This window comes from Danio rerio, chromosome 24 (assembly GCF_052040795.2).
Source record: "Danio rerio strain M-AB ecotype USA chromosome 24, GRCz13ab, whole genome shotgun sequence".
Classification (NCBI taxonomy): Eukaryota; Metazoa; Chordata; class Actinopteri; order Cypriniformes; family Danionidae; genus Danio; species Danio rerio.
The window spans coordinates 29,315,648-29,336,912 of NC_141044.1; the positions used below are offsets into that span (position 1 = coordinate 29,315,648).

The following is a 21,265-nucleotide window of genomic DNA, read 5'->3' on the forward strand; positions in this document are numbered from 1 at the left end:
TCTCTCTGTGTCTACTAGAGCTGCAGACACATTTCGGTCCCGCATCAGAGAGCGAGGGCGCAGATAAAGATGCAGATGAAGTAGATGAAGAGGACGATGCAGACTTTGGATCAGTAGCACGTACAACACAGGAAGATCAAGTTCTCACGTCTGGAGTCAGCACACTTAGTTCAGTCATATCCCATGATGCGCAGCGGCTACAGCACCCCCTAGGAGCACAGCTGGGACGACTCAAACAGGAAACTTGCAGGTACATAACACAATATATGTATATGTAGGCCTATTTGACTAGATAGAACAGTTCTATGGGTGGAGACAAAGAGTCTGAATCTTTTAAATAGCTTTGAACATTTTAAGTTTAAACTCAGAGTAAATAACAAAAGAAGATTTTAACATGTTGCTATTGCTAGCAGGATTACTGTAACATGTTGTTCGCATGTTTAAACACTTGCTAGCATGGATCTGTGTGGTGCTGGAATGCCTGTACCATGTTTCATCACAGGGCTAGTATGTTTAGCTTGCTGCTAGCAAGTATATTTTTATCTAGCAGCAAGTATATGTATTTTTTCTAGCATGAATTAACATATTGCTAACATGTTTCCTGTAGAATGTTGGCATGAATTTGTGTATGTTTTTACTTTGTTGTTGTTAGTCTGTTTTAATACTGTATGACTAACAAGTTTCTAGCTTATTGTTAGCATAAATAAGCATATTGTTGACATGTTATACATTTTACTTGCTGCGTTAGAAAGATTTACCACTGCTGACAGGTTTCCTGCATGTTTATCATTTTATTGGCAATAAATTAACATGCTACTGTCATAAATTTTCACGTTGTTAGTGTGTTTTGTAGAAGTCTAACATGCATATTAGCATTATGATTGCACGTTTTAACATAAATAATGTGTTTTAGCATTTGTTAGCATGAATTAGCATATTGTTGACCTGTGTTAACATTTAAACATGCTGCTAGAATGATCTAACACTGCTCACAGGATTCTTGTATGTTTATTGTGTTGTTGACAATGAACTAACATGTTGTTGTCGTCATGAATTTACATTTTGCTAGCATAATTAGTAGAAGATTAACTTGGATATTATTGTAATGCTAGCACATTTTAACATGACTAATGTGTTTTAGCATTATATTGGCATAAATTAGCATATTGTTCACATGTTTTAACATTTTTACTTGCTGCTAGAATGATTTAACACTGCTGACAGGTTTCTTGCATGTTTCATTGGCAATGAATAAAATGCTGCTATCATGAATTTTCATGATGCTAGCACGTTTAGTAGAAGTCTAGCATGCATATTAGCATAATGATAGCACATTTTAACATAACTAATGTGTTTTAGCATTTTGTTAGCATGAATTAGCATATTGTTGACCTGTTTTAACATTTTACATGCTGTTAGAATGATCTAACACTGCTGACAGGATTATTGTATGTTTATCGTGTTATTGGCAATAAATTAACATGCTACTATCATGAATTTCCTTGTTGCTAGCATGGTTAGTAGAACTTTCACATTAATATTAGCATTATGCTAGCACATTTTAACATATGTACACATTTTAACTAATGTGTTTTAGCATTTTGTTAGTATTAATTAGCATATTGTTGATGTTTTAACATTTTACTTGCTGCTAGAATAAACACAGCTCACCGAATTATAGTATGTTTATTGTGTATTGTGTTATTGGCAATGAATTAACATGTTGCTATCATGAATTTTCATGTTGCTAGCACGTTTAGAAGAAGTTTTAACAGTTTTATTGCCGATTTTTACTTCTTTACATTTTAGCAAAATTTTACAGCATGCTATCACGATATAACGTGTGGTGCATATTTCTCAACATTCATGATAAACAAGATTTAAAGGAAGAACTAAAATATGGTTTTGGAATGTTTTATGTTGGGAGGGACATGTTCTGTCTTGTCTTGTGTGATTGGTAGACAACTAAATTGCATGTGTACTACTCTTTGAATGCTTTTGAGAGACATCGTTCCCATGTTCTGTCGCCCCCTGTAGGCTTCTGGAGGAGCTGGTGCAGAAGGAGAGAGAATATCAGCAGGTTCTGAGACAAACTCTCCAACAGCGGGTACATGACATCGAGCTTATCAGGATCAGACAGCAGCCTGCTGCAGGTTAGCAAACAAATCATAACACTCACTTACTATGCAACTGTATACCTATTATTAGCTCAGCATACAGGTCTGCCAATGGTTTCAGTCAACAGAGAAAGTGTCAAATGATTTTGTCCTGACATGTCCTCTGGAGTTGTTTACATCCAGTTTAAAGGACAAAGCAAATACATGTTTTTTTATTTAAATCTGAGGCACCATTGTGTTTAATCCCTATAGGCAATATTATAAAACAGTGCACATGATTTAATGAAAGAGTAAAACTCTTCAATTATAACCATACATTTTTAGCATGCTTTGGCTCCGTGCATAAGCCCAACAGCACTTGCCACTACCAAAATATTTCAGATGGCAATCAGTTAGGGCAGGGTTTACTTTTAACAGGAGCTGCAAGGTGAAGTCATAATTTTTAGTATGTCACTTTTAATGCTTGAAGATTGAAGGAAATATTTATGCAACTTACTATAGCATGAAAATTAACTTAATTTTTATCAGGATTATTAATGATGAATAGTGTGGGGAAAAAAATGTAGAAATGCAGTATATGCTTTTATTTTGTTTTATATTACATTTTTTAAGGCTATACCTTGTACTCAGAGAACAAAAGAGCTTGAAATGTAAAATGTATGTATAGAGCTAAGATTGATCAAATAGAGAATGATACTGTTTGTGTCTTTCAATTATTACTAATATTACATTCATAATGAATTCATTTATAATAAATTATAATTAGTCATTACTGTTAATTAGTATGTTCATGCCTTATTAAAGTATATTGTTATTCTTTTAATGATATTGCTGTAATGTTTTTTACAGCATCACTGTGTTTACTGTGATTGCGACAAAATTTAAAGTGGGTAAAAGGGCTGGAAGCTCTGCACCGTAGCACATTGTCCCTCAACGTGTCTTTAAAATATGAACATTTATTTTAACACTCTATTTTCCAACATAGACTTTTTCTGAAAATGTAGCCCTATATATATTTCTGGAGATTAGGAATTATGTAGCCAGAAGTACTTATGGCTGCATTTCATCTTTAAAACGAATGCTACAGGGTGGTATGACGCCGTTTTCTTTTTCACACTTACCAGCTGACCAATTACCTTTATATAGACGGCTTTCCCGCTGTTACCAGTTTGTCCAGTTAGCTCGCCATGTACATTTGGTGGATTTGAGACGCAGAGAGGAGTTGACCACAATGACAGGGTTCGAGTCTGTCAAAGAACGGTTCCAGAAAGCATGTAAGACAAAAACAGAAGCCAAAAATAAAACAAAAAAGTAAATAGCAGGGAGAGAATGTGGAGAAAACTGAAAAGTTGTAAAAATCAGGGCTTTTGTTTTTCTGGATTGTTTAAAAACTTGATTGGGTTTAGGGAATTGGGTGGGCGGGTCAATCGGTGCTTTTGAAAACACTATTGGTTGGGTTTAGGGAAGGAGGAGGGTGAGTCAGTTGATTAGACAGTCAGTCAGTCTTTCAATCAGTCAAGTCAGTCTACAACGGCCTTTACGCGAGAACAGCAGTCGCAAATGGTACTCATGAGTGAAATTTAAAATCTTAAAGAGCATACACAGCGGCCTTTGGTGGATTCCCAAAAACAAAATCTGCAAAAAAAACTTAGCTCCTGGGATGTATTTGGTGCTCTCCAGAAATGTATATAGTGGTACATTTTTAGAATGAGCCTGGGTTGCTGTTTTCTATGGATGTACAGTACAATGCACAGCTGCAGCCCTTCACATAACAAATTAAACATATTTTTCAAGTAATTTTACAGTTAAACATTTAAATGGATCCATATAACTTTTCACAGATTATATTCTGAGTATATTAGTCAGGGGTGCTCAGCCCTGTTCCTGGAAATCAACATTCCTGCAGATTTCAGTTGCAACCCATATCAGACACACCTGCCTGTAATTTTCAAGTGCTTTTCAGGGCTCCTCCAGGCAATTAAGCAGCTCTGATATAAGTATTACACTATCAATGCTGTTGATGATAAACTTACACCAACACTTCACCAGATGGTTTTCAGCTGGCTTAAAAAGTATATCGTAACTTTTTGCTTGAGTAGTCTTCTCATTGGATTCTTTCTCAACCCCTGTTTTACCATTCAAAATTCTTTATAAGTCCTTAAACCTTAAGAAACCATAGCAGGCAAGAATTTAAAATATTAGTAGTGAAGTATTTAATAATTGCAGAAACTGTGTAAAGATTCAAATAACAGTAACAATGAAGGCCAGATTTTAATTTAACAAAAATCTTGTTGTCTTACAAGTGTTAACTGCTAATTTTTTGCCATATTTAAATAAATTTAAATTTTTTTACAAGAATGAACCATTTTATGTCCATTTAAGTCCATAAAAGCTACAATTTTTGTTTTTGTGTGATCCAGTCTATCATCTGATGAAAACGAACACATTTGAAGAATGTTACAAACCGGTAACCATTGAACCATTGGCACCCGTAGTAGGAAAACAATTACTATAGAAGTAAATGGTTACCAGTTTCCAGCATTTTCTAAGGATCTTCTTTTGTGTTTAACAGAAAAAAAGAAACCCAGAGAAAAAAAGAAACCTAGGTTTGTGACAAGTGAAGGGTAAACTGTTGATTAATTACCTCAGGTTTACCTCAGGCTTCCTCAAGATATCTGTCAATAGTTTATTGTATCAGCAAACTGGTTTCCACACTAGAGTAACCTCTCATAAACCTTTAGTGACCCCATTGGAAAGCACTGGTCTAGATCACTTAAACCCACATGCTTCTTTTTTGCCCTAAGCAGAGATGCCCACTACACCCTCAGTATTTCACGTTACTGCACAACCCGAGCCTGACAAGAAGCTGACGGATTGGCTGAAGGAGCAGGGAGCAGACAGCGAGACGATAGACAAGGTGAAACATTTAACACCTCTACCCCTTATCTGTGTATTATCTTTCTCACGCTGGAAAAATGACTCATTGTTTTACGTTTCTACTTATAAACGAACAAACCCCTCATGCCAAGTGCTTGTGGTTTTTTGTCTGTGACAGTTTGTTGCAGAAGATTATTCACTCAGCGACGTTCTCTGCGATATTACTAAAGAAGATCTTCGATGCCTGAGGCTTAGGTGAGAGATTCAGCAGGAAGATCTTTAAGCTGGGATTGAATGTGTACACTTGTTTGCTCCATGAACTTGGCTCAAGGTGAAAGGTCACGAAATTGGGTCATGTAATGAAATGATGTGTATAGAATAAAATTATTTATATACAGTTGAAGGCAAAATGATTAGCCCTCCTGTGATGAACTACTGTTTTTATATATACAGTATACATTTTTTCACATTATACAGGGCAAACACACAACAAAAACAGAACACCTTTTTTCCAGAACACCAGATCTAGGAACAATATTTAATCAAATGTCCATAGAGAAAATAAAAGATAAAAGCATGACATGAAAATATGACACAAGTTCCTTTTTTTCTCATATTGTCATGTTGTGTGCGTTCATTTCCATCACAAGAGTTAAAAAAGCTTGCCAGAGCTTATAAAAAGTCTCAACAGAGCATTTAATAGTATGTCCTGTCTTGTCTCCAATTTAAGATGAGATATAACTTCTCTTATCCAGTGATTATGTGTTGGTGGAATAGGCTCTTACCATTTAAACAATATCAATCTTCTAGCCAGAAGAGAACCAAAGACTAACATTTTAATTTGTCTTGTGTTGAGAGGATAGTTCTCAGGGGCCACCCCGAACAACGTGAATGGGTGATGCTCTGCTTCCACCCCGAATGCCCCAGAGAAGGTCACACATATAATATCACAAATATTTTGATGTCTTTGACAATTCATACATGAGCCAAAAACAAAGACAAATTGACTCCACAACCCAGCAGGCGGGAATGCTGGAAAAGACCAGTTCCCCTCTTTTGCTCCATTTACATTTGAATCCCATGTTCAACCACCACCTCTACACACTGTACTCATACAGTATGGTCATTTCAAAATCTGAATGTTCTAAATCAACCCAAGTGACTTTTTCTATCATGTTTGATATCATTTAAAATGCCTCAGTGCGACTGGTACAATGGTCTCATTCACTAAGAAATAGACATAATCAAAACAATAAATATATAACTTCAGGTATCTTTTGACCACTGTTAAGAGTGTGCCTTTCCTACAGGCAGCACTAAATGCAAATGCCTTTTGTTATTCACACACCCTTTTCCTTGAGGGGATTCTTGGATTACTTAAGGGAATGTTTGAACAATGTTCTGCGCGATTCTTCTTAGCCAGATCAGCCCGTAACATGGAGCTTACACTCCATGTTATGTATATTTTGAAGTCAGGTATGCATTTTTTAATCTTGGATTTATCTTTGAGAATATGATGTCTTGTATTGATCATTTATGAATTGACTGAATGAATTGGCATAATACACATTTACCTGTCTAATAAATTGTGTTTTGAATTATTCAAACAGAGTTCATGTTATTATCTCTAGTAGATTACGTTAAGTCTAAAGCACCACAAGCCCCTCTACAGGTTAGTAACGGACTAAAACACGGTAGACGGAGCAGCGTGGCACGTGATACAATGTTTTTAAAGATCCGACTGACACATTGGCATTAATTCATGTATACTTAGACTGTAAAAGGTTATCTAAGGGGATAGACCTTCATCTGTTAAACTTATATTACTATTTGGATAGTATAGTGATTACTCAAAATTACTAATAGTTTAAGTATGACTGGTCTGCTTAATTCTATAGTAATGATCATTGTATGACTAAATTGCTCTGTTTGATAAAAATATATCCTAATCTGAGTAAGTAGGGTTCTGCCTTTTTAGGATAGCGGTCAATCGCCACTGTTTAGTGACCAAGACTGACAAGCTTGTGCTTAAGAGATTGTATACTCAGACGGTACAAGACTCAAGATGTTATAGGAATCCGAATGAACGAGAATAACATAAAATAATGAACCGAAGAGAATATTCATTCATAATCTAAAATAATGTTAAAGGAAACTAAATAATAATCTTATCAATGTTTTGTAATTGGAGTCAGATAAAACAAAGATAAATATATTAATATTCTAAACCACCTCACACTAAAATTGGAGTCAGATATGAGTCAAGTTTAAAGTAATTCAACATTGTGCACTGGAAAGACCGAACATGCAGTGAACCTTCATCCACCAGTGGAAATCGTCATTGGACTAACTGGCTGGACCCTACAATTTACATTGAGTGTATTAAAGAAATAGGTTGATAAAACCAGTTTTTACATTTAAATAATAAAAAAATTAAGGTCAATATTATTAAAATTATGATTTTATTTTTGGATTGTCTACACAGCAAACCAGTGTTGCCCAATGACTATCCTAATTAACCTCACGTGCCTACTGTAGTTCACCTAATTAACCTACCTTAGTTTAAGCCTGATTTCTACTCAACGTGTACTTTTTTTGGCTTTTATTCTTGCCATATTAAAAACTATATTTGTAGAGCAAACCATGTTTTGTTGTCATTGATGTGTAACTTTAATAGGTAGAACTGTCTGAGATATGAACAAAAGCAAGTGATGCATTGATTACAAAAATATTGAACGATTATAAAAATATTTATTTCTCAAAGATGGGTTGCGGCTGTAAGGGCATCTGCTGCTTAAAAACTTGCTGGATAAGTTGGTGGTTCATTCCGCTGTGGCGACCCCAGATTAATAAAGGAACTAAGCTGACAAGAAAATGAAGGAATGAATAAAAATCTTTGTAATCAACAAAAACAAATAATATAAATAATTAGTTTAAAAAATCTTGGACGATAATAATAATATGACGTAGTTCTGGAGACTTCCTACTTCTCTGTTTATCTGTCTGATTTTACAGTGGGTTTCTATCGACCACCCCCTGTCTTTTTAAAGAATATGACTATGGCGAACGCGTCAAGTTTAAAATCATCATTAATTTCGTGAGGTGCACATGCAGTCAACGGAGGTCAGCGGCGCCAGGCGAAAGTATAAATCAGCCTTTAATCTTCACTTTAAGCTGAATATCTTACAGTCTTAGTTATTAGAAATTAGTTATTAAAGCTATTATGTGAAAAATAACTTTTCTCTGTTAAACAGCATTTTGAAAATATTTTTAAAGTAAACACATTGTACAGGAGGGTTAAACATTTTAACTTCAACTCTCTCTTAATAAACAGTTTATACAGTATATATATGTGTGTGTGTGTGTGTGTGTGTGTGTGTGTGTGTGTGTGTGTGTGTGTGTGTGTGTGTGTGTGTGTGTGTGTGTGTGTGTGTGTGTGTGTGTGTGTGTGTGTGTGTGTGTGTGTGTGTGTGTGTGTGTGTGTGTGTGGGCAGGGCCATTTGTAGACGTTTATCACTCTAGGCAAGATTACTATCGTTCTGTTGCTATTTATACTATATTATGCATGCCTCAGCTTGCAGAACAAAAATATCCTATACAGTATTTATCAGTGGTGGGCCTTTATGGCCAGTAAAGCCTTCTATGCTGGCCCAAACAGAGTACACATCAGAATCCCTTATTTATTTTCAATACATTTTTCTATGAATATTTCTTTCATTATTTCCTATATTCTTTCCCTTGGTTATGCTGCTTCTAGTAGTGTATTTGTATAGTAGAGCCTTTAACCAGTCATATATTATCAGCAAGTTCAAGCTAATGTCGAGTACACCGGGGCCATCTAGCTGGCATTATCATAACTCAACAATGTCAGCATTTAATTGTCCTTTCAAGAGTTCACACTTAGCTGATGATTGATTATAAAGCTTGTTTAGCATAACCCGGGACAAAGCCCTGAGCATATAAGATCTTCAAGCATGGGATTCCCTCCCGCTTGCAAGGTGAGAGGGGAGTTTGAGCTCAGGTAGATCTCAAGAACTCCCCTACAGTAGCTAATGAACAGATGCTCATAAGAGATAACTATTTACTAGGAGCATGTCTATAGAGCCAGATTTGGATTAGTCAGGTATCTTAAGTTGCATGTTTTTGGACGGTGGAAGGAAACCAGGGAACCCGGGGGAAACCCACGTGAGCACGGGGAGAACATGTAAACTCCACACAGAAATGTCGGTTGGCTTAGTAAGGACTAGAACCAGTGACGTTCTTGCTGTGAGGCAACAGTGCTAACCACTTAGCCACTATGCCACCCATCTAGGAAGGGAGGAGGAGAAGGGGTGGAAGGGGGGATTCTTCAAAATAAAGATGGCTGTTATATGGATCTTCAGGTATTTATAGAGGCTCAGGAATCATCTGATTGGAGGTTTATAAATTGAATAATGTGGGACCGACTGCAAGCAGTCATAAGTACATGATCCTCTCGAAATTAGTTTATAAATACACCACTTAAGTGGATGTTCAATCAGCAGCATCACTGTAAATAAGTTTTATTTTCACAGTATTATTATTGTAGATTATCAGTGCATTCTGGAAACGCTTGCAGATAAAAACGGTTGTAAATAAACTCATATGTAGCCTACAAATCATTCATGTTGTCCTAGCACAAATCAAAAATTTTATTGAATTTAGCATAACACGATCAAGTTGTCCCTAAAACAATCTCAAGAATTTTGTACTTTCAGCTCTTTTTTAATACATAGATTGAACAAGCAGAAAAATCTTATTTTGAGTGTACTAAATGACTACACACACTTTAACAGTGGCGCTGTAAAAGACTCAACATGAAGATGAAAAACCACTTGAGCATCATAGCTTCATTTCACATTTACATTTAGTCATTTGGCAGATGCTTTTGTCCAAAGCCACTTACAATAGAGGAGACATTTAGCAAATTCACCCGAAAAGGCAGTACACACAAGGAGTGCTAATTATGCTAATAATTCAGGAAGTGCTAATTCTGCTAGAGCTAATAATTTTCAAGTTTTACTTTTTTTATTTGCACCCTGCGCTATGTCCTGATTATATTTGCAAGACAAAATGCCTTAATTAACTTTACATAATCATATAACAGTTTCCGGTGTTTTTCGGTTTCTGGTCTGGGATTTTCGCTTTCACTGGGTGCAGTTAACATGAACATTGAAGAGTTCGCACTTACAGATAATTGAGATAATAATGTAGGCGTATTTGCTGTGCTGTCCAGGAAGAGAGCTTTAAGCTCAGAAGGACACTTTAGCTCCTGTTATTCCCCTGGTCAGAGAGAGTATGAGAGGGGTCAGAATGTAGTGTATAGCCCGTCCTCAGAACGCTCCCCCTTAAGTAAATTCATTTGTAAGTGCATGGAAAGTGGTGGAGGTATACTGAAGATTGAGGGGATGGGGGAGGACATACCAGATTATTTATATGGGCTTGTTCTACTGCTGGTTGGATAATTATATAATGGTGTCAATGTTGAATTAGCCTGTTAATGATCTGCTCTTCTCAAAATTTGTTTATAAACCTTTACTTCATGCGCATAAAACTAAAAATGCCAGTTTTGAGTGAGTCAGATTTCTAAGGATCTAAAGAATTTTTAAGAAAAGGTGTTTAGATGAGCAATTATGATTAATGCGCAATGACATCTGTCTGGTTTTGGCACTTTGTCATTTTTAATGTTGTTCTTTTTGTGCAATTCATCATAATTACAGGCATGAATAAATACAGATGTTCACAGTGAGGTCACAGCAGCATTTTTAAATTGAGCTATAGAAAAACTGCAACAGCAAATATACCTGAACAAATGTATTTTTGGCATAATAAACTTTTTTGCAAATTGCACTGCATTCCGTAAGTTAGGGCTGCATGATATTGGGAAATTTTTTATGTTGCGATTATTTTATTTTGCTTCGATTTATATTGTGACATGAACATAACATCACAGGAGAGCTCTATTTGGAAAGAATTGTTTCAAGCTGACTGATTATTCTGGGATTATTCTGGAAGTTTATGAGCGTTGTTCTGGATTATTATTTATAGGATAGGAGTAGTATCACTGTATTTAGGTACAGAAATTGAACAATCAAATGTAAAATGACACTGTATAAATAATTCAATAAATATATCTTTATTAGAGTTACAAATGTTGCAAACAACTCCATGTGCCTGAATACTTTAAACTCTCACATCTAAATGCTTACACAGTCAGTAGCCTTAACAACTTTCACTGCATTATGGTTAAACTTTTCAGTTACTCCAAAAGTCTTCTGTGTTCTGAACTGTGGCTCATGCTAAACAGATATGTAACTACTGCGGATGTGCACATTGCGTTATCGATGCTGAAACAATATATTGAGCAGCCTCAGGGCCCTATCATACACCCGGCGCAAAGCTCAGCTTGGCGCAAGAGTCGTTTTGAGGCGTTGCGCTACGCTGTTTAAATAGCAAAAGCATTAGTGCTCATATGTGCACCCATAGGCGTTCTGGTCTAAAAAGGAAGGCGTGTTGAGGCGCTCTTCTGTCGCGTTGCTATTTTGAGAAACTATAACAGATTTTTCAATAGACCAAAACAAACCCGGTCTAAAGTCGAGTGCAGAGTTGCGCCTCGCTTACACACTGCGTAATACACACAAGATGTAGACCAATACGCAAATATCTTTACATATGAAAAAAATAAAATATTAAGGATATATATTTGATGTAGTAAGAATATATATATAGTATATAAATATAAAGGATTAAAATATTATAAAACATATTATTTTCTAGCCTACATAAATATGAAAAACCACTGCTTTTATGCCTTCTTCATCTCGGGAGGCTTTTTCAGTAATTCATAAAAATTTGCTTTTGTATAATGTTATTATTATTAGCAGTATTATTTATTATATCCATATTTATATTTGTTTTACTAAAAACAAGCTTAGATTTGCCCACCTGCCAGTTTTAGACCATATGGGGCACAGCGTGTGTTTTAGGATATAACTCAGGTTTTTGAACACACTTCGTTATTATTGTTCATTTATTCATTTGCTGGAAATTAGAACTGAATTTAGAAATAGTTTTGAAACAAATCTTTGCGCTTAACAAACAAAATTAATTATTTAAAGCTAATTGATGTCTGTGTGTAAAGGTTTCCCAAGAGCGCAAGTGAAAGTAGATTATTTATCTCTCATTCTCACGCAGTAGATGCTCTGTTTAACTTTTTTCTGTTTTAAAAAAAACTGTTAACTGTTTGCTTGTGAAATGCTCAGTTTTTCCACTTACACTTGTCATGTAAATAGCAAATGCACTTATGGCGCGACGCAAGGCTCTTAAAGGGAATGGGAGATGAGACTCTAATTGGTTTATTCTCAAACAACACCTATAACTCATTAAGAAAATAAACTCAACCCTTCTAGGCCATGGCACAAAGCGGATTTTCCGTCCTAAAATTAGCAAAAATGCATTCTGACACACCCTGAAAGCGTTTGCGTCCTGCGTTTTTGCTTTGCGCATGGACCGTCAAAATAGAGCCCTCAGTCTTACTTAGCTTAAGAATGCATGACTATAAATATAAGTAGAGCTGGGCGATATTGCAAAAACAATATCATGATATCCTGTTTCATATGTCAATATTTTTTAACAATACATTTAGGAATATTATGATTTTTTTTTTATTTAACCTCTATTTTAGTTTACCAACATTACTAAGGCAAATAGTTTTAATAGGCAAAAACAAAAATATTAAAACAACATATCTGATCTCTTTATAATAAAATGCTAGAAAGTGTGTGCAATGGTAAAGTGTAAACGCTGAACAAAGCAAACTTTAAGGTGTGAATAATAATAATACAGTAAATCTGTCCGCAACACAAATTATGATAATCAAATCTGAGCTTTCAAGTAAAGGAACCAGCCCTTATTATTCAAATACACACTGCAGCAGAAGTTGAATGACTACATTACCCCTATGCTAAATAATCTTTTATATTAGGTGCTAGTGGCTGGGATGCACAAGAAAAGAAACCAAAAAGCCACTCTGGCGACATCCTTTTACTGTGTTTGTCTGAGGTAACTAGTCTGCTGTTATTACTGAAATATGTGTATTTTGTAACAGTTTTGTTAGTTGTACTTGCATGAATTGAGGCATTCGGAAAAGTTCAGATGTTTTTTTAACTATGTGCGAATGGAAAATGTGTGCGTGTGAACATGTGCGAGTCGCTCCCATATCCATGTGGTGCAAGTCGCGTGCCTCCATTGGAAATTACAAACTTACACCCCAAGCTTATTGGCACTGCTTCCAAGGCGTGCCCTCAGCAGCCACATTTTAATAAAACTATTGCGCTTTATACTGAAACTTCATACCAAATCTTTTTAATCGATATTGACAATAGTGTTCAGTCAATTAATATCAATAACGATTTTATCACCCTACCCTAAATAAAAGGTTGCTTTTTTGTACCATGTGTTGTATTGAGAATCTTGATGACAATATATCGGTCTTTCAGATAAGTTGCTAAACCGAAGTCCTGACTCTCTGTTGTCATTAAAAATCCCATGGAACTTCTAATAAATATTAGGGTTGTAACCCCAGTGTCCTGGCCAAATTCTCTCCATCAGCCCTCCATAGGACGCCCAATCAACCACCATCCACCAAATTGGCTCTATCACTGTCTCTCCATTCCCCTTATATCTGCTGTGTGGTGAGCGCACTGGCGCCGTTGTCCTGTGGCTGCCGTCACATCATCCAAGTGGATGCTGCACACAGGTGGTGGTGGTGTCATCACAACAGTGCCACGCTTATTAAAAATAAAATAAAAGTCAACGCTGTTGTGGTAATTAGAATGCATTAATTTACAGATGTAACTGGTTAGAATGCATATTTACAAGTCCTGGGGGAAAAACCAACTAGTATAAAACAAAAAAAGTTTCTTAAAAAGCCTTTAAGAGCTTCAAATTTGTAAAAAAAAAAAAAAAAAAAAAAAAAACCTTGACAATGCAATGTGTTACCTCCTTAGCCCTTTTGGGTTTAAGTAGGAAAGCCTCAGACCACTTTGTAAAAAAGTCTAACATTAAAACAAATGCATTGTTAGCCATCATTTGCTGGTGTAAGTTTTACCACCAAACCCATGCCCACTAGTTCCCATGACTCCGGATAAACATTCAAATGTATATTACACATAATTGCTTCAAATTATTCCTGATTTACAAAATTACCATTACTTAGGCGTGTATTCTGTTTGAGTTTTTTTCTGACAAGCCTCACAGTGTGTTGAACTGAAATTCAACTATGACCGAACTGACACAATTTCAGTTTACTAGAACTTTTATGTTAAGCTGCTTTCACACAATCTACATTGTAAAAGCACTACAGAAATAAACATGAATTGAAATTGAATTATCTTAATCCTAATCTTATTTTATCTTAATCTTAAATGTTTTCGGGGTGGTGCAATACGCTGTGGCGACCCCGGATTAATAAGGGGACTAAGTCGACAAGAAAATGAATGAATGAATGAAATGTTTTCGGACACTTCTGATTGATAAGAAAATCTTTAAGCATATGACAGTTAATACAATAGCACTTACACTGTAAAAAAATATATATATTAGTCTGACAGCATATGTTTTAGGTCATTATAACTTATTAAACTAAGTTAATCATGTTCTAACTTAATTTCTTAAGTTTTGCAAGCTATTTTAAGTCAGTTTAACAAAATATAAGTGCAATGGAGTCATAAGGTTAATTTGAATCAGCTTAAAAATTTAAGGTAACCAGGATTTCGTTTACAGTACCCATATTCAGACATGCCTGGCCATTATAATCTCTTGTTTATTGCATCAAGAGTTTTGTGAACCTGTTGAACTGTTGTGAAATTCTTGAAGAATTTTTTTTTTTTGGCTTCCTCTTTGACTACAACAACTTTTGCTAGAGCATCATCTTTTTATTCAGGTAGTGCAAAACGTAATGGAAAGTGGCAAATTGTGGTATACAGTATTACAGGATGAACCCAGGTGTGGCATTCACAAACATTTTTACTCACTTTCGATTGGGACCTTTTTTGGCTTTCCTGAGAAAAGTGTTTTATTTATCTACATCTGGAAAGGCCCTCTAGTACTTTACCCCAACCCCCCCCCCCCCCCCAACCCACACACGCACACACACAAACACACACAAACACACACATACATACATAACAAATTACAGCATAATGTACTCTGAAATAAAAGTGTACAAAATATATAGACAAATGGAGAGTACACTCAAAACATTGTTTTACCTTTTCAAACTACATATTTAAAATGAGCTGACGCAACACAGCTTTTTTTGGAGACAGCTTAGTTTTTTATTTAGTAAATAAAACTAAGTGAACTTTTAAAACCTTTTAAACTGATGTGGTGGAGAAGTTTATTTAACTTAGAGTGAGGGAGCTATTAAATATAAATCACCAGAAAAACCAGTTCTACTCCCTAGTTGTGTTGTGGATAAAATATAATTTGACAAAAGAGTCTAAAATAGCTATAAAGTAAATGTAAACACAACCAGGATTTATTATCTACGTCTACATAAACAGATGACTTTCATAAAGTGTATTGCTGTTTTTTCCACTTCAGAGAAATTGCAGTAAGAGCTGATAAGTCATGATGCTTCAATTTGTATTAAACACAACAATCAGCCCTCTACATGTGTTTGCTACCTCAAATTACAAACTTATCTGGCAAATATCCACAATAAACTTGATAAATTAACAAAAGGAACAACAGTACCTTACCTCTTTGGGGTGTTCCTGAATTTACAATCTGTACATCCCACATTTTGCGTTCTGATGAGCTCTATTATTTTCGCCATTTTTAAAATGTTTTTTAATGATACATTTTATTGAAATCAAAATCTTTTGAAACATTATAAATATAATTAATGTCAGTGTTAATTACTTTAATGCCCTCTTGCTGAATTAATGTTGTAATGAAGTTAGCTCAATTTGTGAATATTAATGATTAATAATAACAAGTTATTATTAATTATGAATATTCAGAATTAGCTTATATTTAATTTAACAAAATTAAAATCACCCGCTTGTCTGAGCAGACTCTAATTGTTTATTATTTAGTAAGGGGATTATAGCTTACTTCTTGTGAAGTAGAATAATTTTAGAAGTTTTAATAAACTTAATAGGCTGGTAGCAAGATCTTTTACCAATAAAGTGACTGTTTCTGGTTTCTGTGAGGCAAGACAAAGACAATCCAACGTGGTTATAAAATTATTTAATCACTTTAATCTAACATATAACAAACAAACATACAATAAACAAAAACAAAGAACAGTGAGGAAAATAATGAGTTTAGATAAAAGAATGGCAAATCTATTTCAGTCTCTCACGACTATTAAGAACCACCATGTATACAAACACCCTAAAAAGGACACAGCGTCAAACGCATGACTAATACTGGTATCTTTGGGTTCCTTTCTCGTGTTGTGTGAGTTTTCTCTGATGTTTGGAAGATAAAGTCTCTGACAAAGTCCTTTTTGTCATTTGCGTGGAGTTTGCGGCGTAGAACGGAGGATACGTGCAGCACAAAACTTTAAGCTAAGTTATAATTTGCTGGAAAGTAAAAAACGTGGACTCAAGCATGTCACACGGGTACAGAAACAGGGTCCTCCCTGGTGTCTGGGACCTTCTGCCAGGATTTGAAGGTGTAGATGGATTTTTATTATTGGTCAAGTCACTCCCAATCTCTTCTGACTGACCAATGGCGTGAGAGTAAAAGTTGCATGGGAATCTTTCTTTGTTCCTCCTCGCTGGTCTGTGTGGTCCAAAGACACATACAGACTTTAACTCATAGTATAAAATTACACCAAGCATACAAGTTATCATATGTCCTAGACCAGGGGTCACCAATCTCGTTCCTGGAGGTCCGGTGCCCTGCAGGGTTTAGCTCCAACTTGCCTCAACACACCTGCCTGGGTGTTTCAAGTATACCTAGCAAGACCTTAATTAGCTTGTTCAGGTGTGTTTGATTAGGGTTGGAGCTAAAATCTGCAGGACACCGGCCCTCCAGGAACAAGTTTGGTAATCCCTGTCCTAGACCATGAGCTGTAGAATTGTGTACAGAGAAGTATGACACCAAACATGACACTTTAAGAAATACATAAATTCATGCATTCTTAGTTTGTCTAATGCCTTGAAAAGAGTATATACAAGTGTAAGAATTAAGAGAAAATGAAAGGAGAGAATACATATGTTACAAACACATTACAGATACTTTGGGGTAAAATCTTGGGTTCTAAATGTCCTTTTCAATATTGGAGATTGTTTAAGTATAGACAAAAAGGGAAAGCAAAGAGAGAGATTGGTCACACTTTATTTTGATGGTCTGTTTGTTGAATTTAAGTTACATTGCATCTACATGCCAACTCATTCTTATTAGATTATAAGTAGACTGTAAGGTTGGGGTTAGTGTAAGTTGACATGTACTTGCAAAGTCTCTTATAGTCAGTTAAATGTCTGTTGAAAGAGCATATCAACATATATTAAGGAGCAGTATCAACATATATTAAGCATCATCATATTAAGTATCAACATATATTATTAATTATAAATATTATATATAATTCAAATGAATTAAAAAAAAATGTTACCAAGGGTTTTTCCTCCTTTTTTCTTCTTGTCTGCAATGTTCCTTTGAAAACCAAATAGAGAGGGCCAAAGCAATCTGCTACTGTAAGTGTCCTGATAGATAAAAGATGTTACCCAGGCAGACACCGGGTGTCAAAAATTGTCATGTTGAACAAACCCAGACCCTTTTAGGGGTAACAATGGAGTTTACCTCCAGACTATATGTCACAAATTTATTTTATTATCATTGTTATTATTATTATTATTATTATTATTATTATTATTATTATTAATTCAATCAATTGAATTAATTTCTTTGTTTAATTTGAATAATACCAACCCAAAACTATTGATTGGTAGCTTACAGTATATCAAACATCTGTATTTAAGGTTTCAAATGTAACTTTGTGGCACTAATTAGTTTAAAGGTAAAGGTCAAGAGTTGCTGACTCCAAACATTTGAATGCAAGGGTGTATAAATATCTGCTTTATTGTATTGATTTAAAACACATTTTAATGGCAGAATTGATTTGAAATGTTGTTGTGTGCACTACATAGGGGTGGAATGCTGTGTCGGATCTGGAAAGCCATTCAACAACATCGCAACAAAGGACTTCGAAAGGTCAAAAACGACGAGGGAAATTCAGAAGGATGAAGTCAACAGGAAGTGGTTGAAAATGAACACCTGAGCCAGCAAAATCCACCTTCCTAAAACGAGAGAGCATCCCCATCATTTCATCATGCTGTGCCCTGGTTAACCTGTTTATTTGTCTTTCAGCTATGACCTAATGTTTATGTGTTATTTTAGTATAAGTTTAAACTCTCTCCAGGATTTCCATCTTATTTCCATGCAGTTTTAATAGAAAAACCAAAAGGGATGCAAAACGGCTCTACCCAGGAAAGACCGTTCTTTCCGCTTTGTACACTTCCGCGCTGAGAGGATTGGCCTTTTCCAAATGACCTGGGAATGGTGTTACCTGCTTCACGTGGGACTTCAGATCATGCCATTTTAAAATGACAGAAAACATTTTTAGGTTTCTGTTTACATTAGCATTACAAGTCTGGAAAATGTGTATTATAAAAGATTTTGGAGGGACTGTCTTGACAAAATGATTACAGACCTCTTGGACCAGGGCTGTAGAGCCTCTTCAAATAAGTTTGAATGTAATTTGCTAGTGCAGTACATAGCTAAATAACACGTGCCTTAACGTTCATCTGTAACTTGAGTAGCTCTGGTGCATTTTTTTCTATAAATGTGTGCAAGACCTGTCTTGCAAAAAGTAAACCATGCGGTTCACCAAAATATCAGATCAGGCCACTTTTCACAAACGTGTATCTGCTTTCTTTTTAAGGAAGCAGCCTTTTGAATGTGACATTTTTTTCAGACGTATCAAGTTTGAACTGTGATACAATGAATCAACCAGCCAACCAATAAGTGATCGGTACAGATAACTGTCTGTTCAACTTTTCCATGATTTCTCAGCTGCCGTGTTTGAATGTTGACGCAAGAAATTTAATGCGTTTTGGTGGAGTGGTTGCACTTTGAGGTGCATTGTTTTGTCTAAGCTATTTCAATTATTTCCAAACTGATGTGTCCATGATGAACATGACTTAACGTAGTAGTAAACCGGATATTCAGGCTGTGGCTGAAACAAAATGCCAACTTTCGTTAGCTGGATTGCAAAACACTTCAGGCGAAGAAAGTGGGAATGTCTTTACAGCCATGAGGTAGCGTCATGGCTAATAGCAACTAATAGCTTTTCCGATGAATTGTCGCTTCATTTGGTTTATAAAAAAGAAAGTCATTCGGCCAGCTCCAGATATTTAGCGTAGTGGATGCCATGAAAAATGTTGCAGTTAATGGGAACACAACGAAATGATGTGCATTTACATTCAGTACATGCAATCAAGTTATTTTTCAACGACTATCAAATGTTTTTAAGGACCTAAATTGTTGTAGCATTTGCTATCGTGTATCATGTAGCCTTTAGGCATTTGTGTTGTTTTGTCATTGAGCTTTTTTCTTTGCATTGCAATGTTTTTTATTTTAATATAGATATGATGTCAACTGAAGGTCAGTCATACACATTTTATGTGTTTGCAAATGTATTAAAGGGATAGTTTAACTCAAATAGTAAATTCTGTCATCATTTACTCACTTTTTATTTGTTTTCAACCTTCATAAGTTTCTTTCTTCTGTTAAACACAAAAGAATATACTTTTAAGAAAGCTGTAATCATTTACTTACATAATATTTCTTTTTCCTACTATGGAAGTCAATGATTGTTATAGAAGAAAGAAACTCCTGACCGTTTGGAACCACTGAAGTAGTGTTTCTCAACCACCAGCTCTGCACATTTTCCATGTCTCCTTAACCAAACACACCTGATTCAGATAATCAGCACAATAGCTGAGACTGAAAGACCTGTAATGAGTGTGACAGACAAAGGAGACATCCAAAACACGCAGTAATGGTGGTCCTCCAGGACCGTGATTGAGAAGCACTGCACTTGAGTGTGAGTAAATAGTAAGTCAATTTTTGTTTTTGTGTGAACTATCCCTTTAAGAGTTATTTGCTTTTGAAAACATCAGGTGTTGGACAATAGATCATGTTTCGATTCACAATCAAAACATTAGATGATAAAGATAAAGTTGGCAGCACAACCATTCATTAGTAGTCAATGTCAACAAAAAAATGTGGTTCATTGCATCCTGGTTCGGTTATTTATTTAGTTTAGTTCCCCATACAATCACAGACCAGCAAATAAACAATCATGTCCACAACCTTTTTAAAATTGTATCTTATACAAAATTAAAGTTGAGGTCCATTACTGTGCTTTTGTACAGTAGTGCAGTTTTTGTAGATGTGCAAGCTTTGCTATCTGAATCCAAGTTTCCCCTAAACAAGCCTCTGAAAAGATTGGAACTGTGTGGTTTGACTTTAACATGAACACAGTTTGGACCAAAGGCGATTAAAGAAATCCAAATAAGACACAAGATGCGACAATAAAAAAATACAGTAAACCAACATGCCTGTTTATTTGTCATGTTTTGTCAAAGTGGAATGTTGGCCATTTCAGTTCAATTCAACCATCAGAAACCCATCTCCGTACAGCAGACTTTTATTTGTGTGGAAGAATTGTCCTGGTGTTGTTTGATGTTACATTTTTATAAGCTTATCAGTAGATTTAAACTGATAAAAAAAATACCAGCACATGTTGAAGGTCATATCGACAGCATATCTGCAGACTTGATTTTCTTTTTGATTTGTTTAACATCTAAAGTTAAGAACATCATGGATCATTGCTCCTTAGTACTCAGCAGTACAAATGATGAAAAGCCCAGCTGAGTGCATGTGGAGAAAGATGAAACGTCATGCTTTTAATATGAAACTAAGGCATGGCTAGGCAGAATTTCTTTTTTTATATATTACAGCAACCTAAATAACACTTATACTCTCTTTGCAACTGTATAGAGACTCACAACCCCCAGTAGGATTATTCTCTCTAAGAGCAAATGCAATGAGTCTTTTCTGAAAGGATAAATAATATCAGAAAGGCAATCAGCTCATCTAATCAGCCATGTTGTACTGACATGTTGGCAGACAGGCTCAACCACAACTTAAGAAATAAAACAATTTCTAAA

General features: G+C 35.4%; 1 protein-coding gene across 13 annotated transcripts in view; it reads left to right on the top strand.

Moving 5' to 3' along the window:
- map3k15 (mitogen-activated protein kinase kinase kinase 15) overlaps positions 1-20,648 on the top strand; it is a 72,896-nt gene extending 52,248 nt beyond the window's left edge. For 7 of the 13 annotated variants that reach the window (XM_087309627.1, XM_087309629.1, XM_087309634.1 and 4 more), the window contains 5 exons: positions 19-250; positions 2,038-2,153; positions 4,925-5,034; positions 5,173-5,249; positions 18,179-20,648. In XM_087309627.1, the coding sequence (XP_087165753.1) occupies positions 19-250; positions 2,038-2,153; positions 4,925-5,034; positions 5,173-5,249; positions 18,179-18,275 (632 nt within the window). In that variant the 3' untranslated portion in view covers positions 18,276-20,648. Of the gene's footprint in view, positions 1-18; positions 251-2,037; positions 2,154-4,921; positions 5,035-5,172; positions 5,250-18,178 lie in introns of all 13 variants that reach the window. The other 6 variants (XM_087309626.1, XM_087309628.1, XM_087309635.1 and 3 more) reach the window with 1 other exon arrangement.
- The last annotated feature ends 617 nt before the right edge of the window (positions 20,649-21,265 follow it).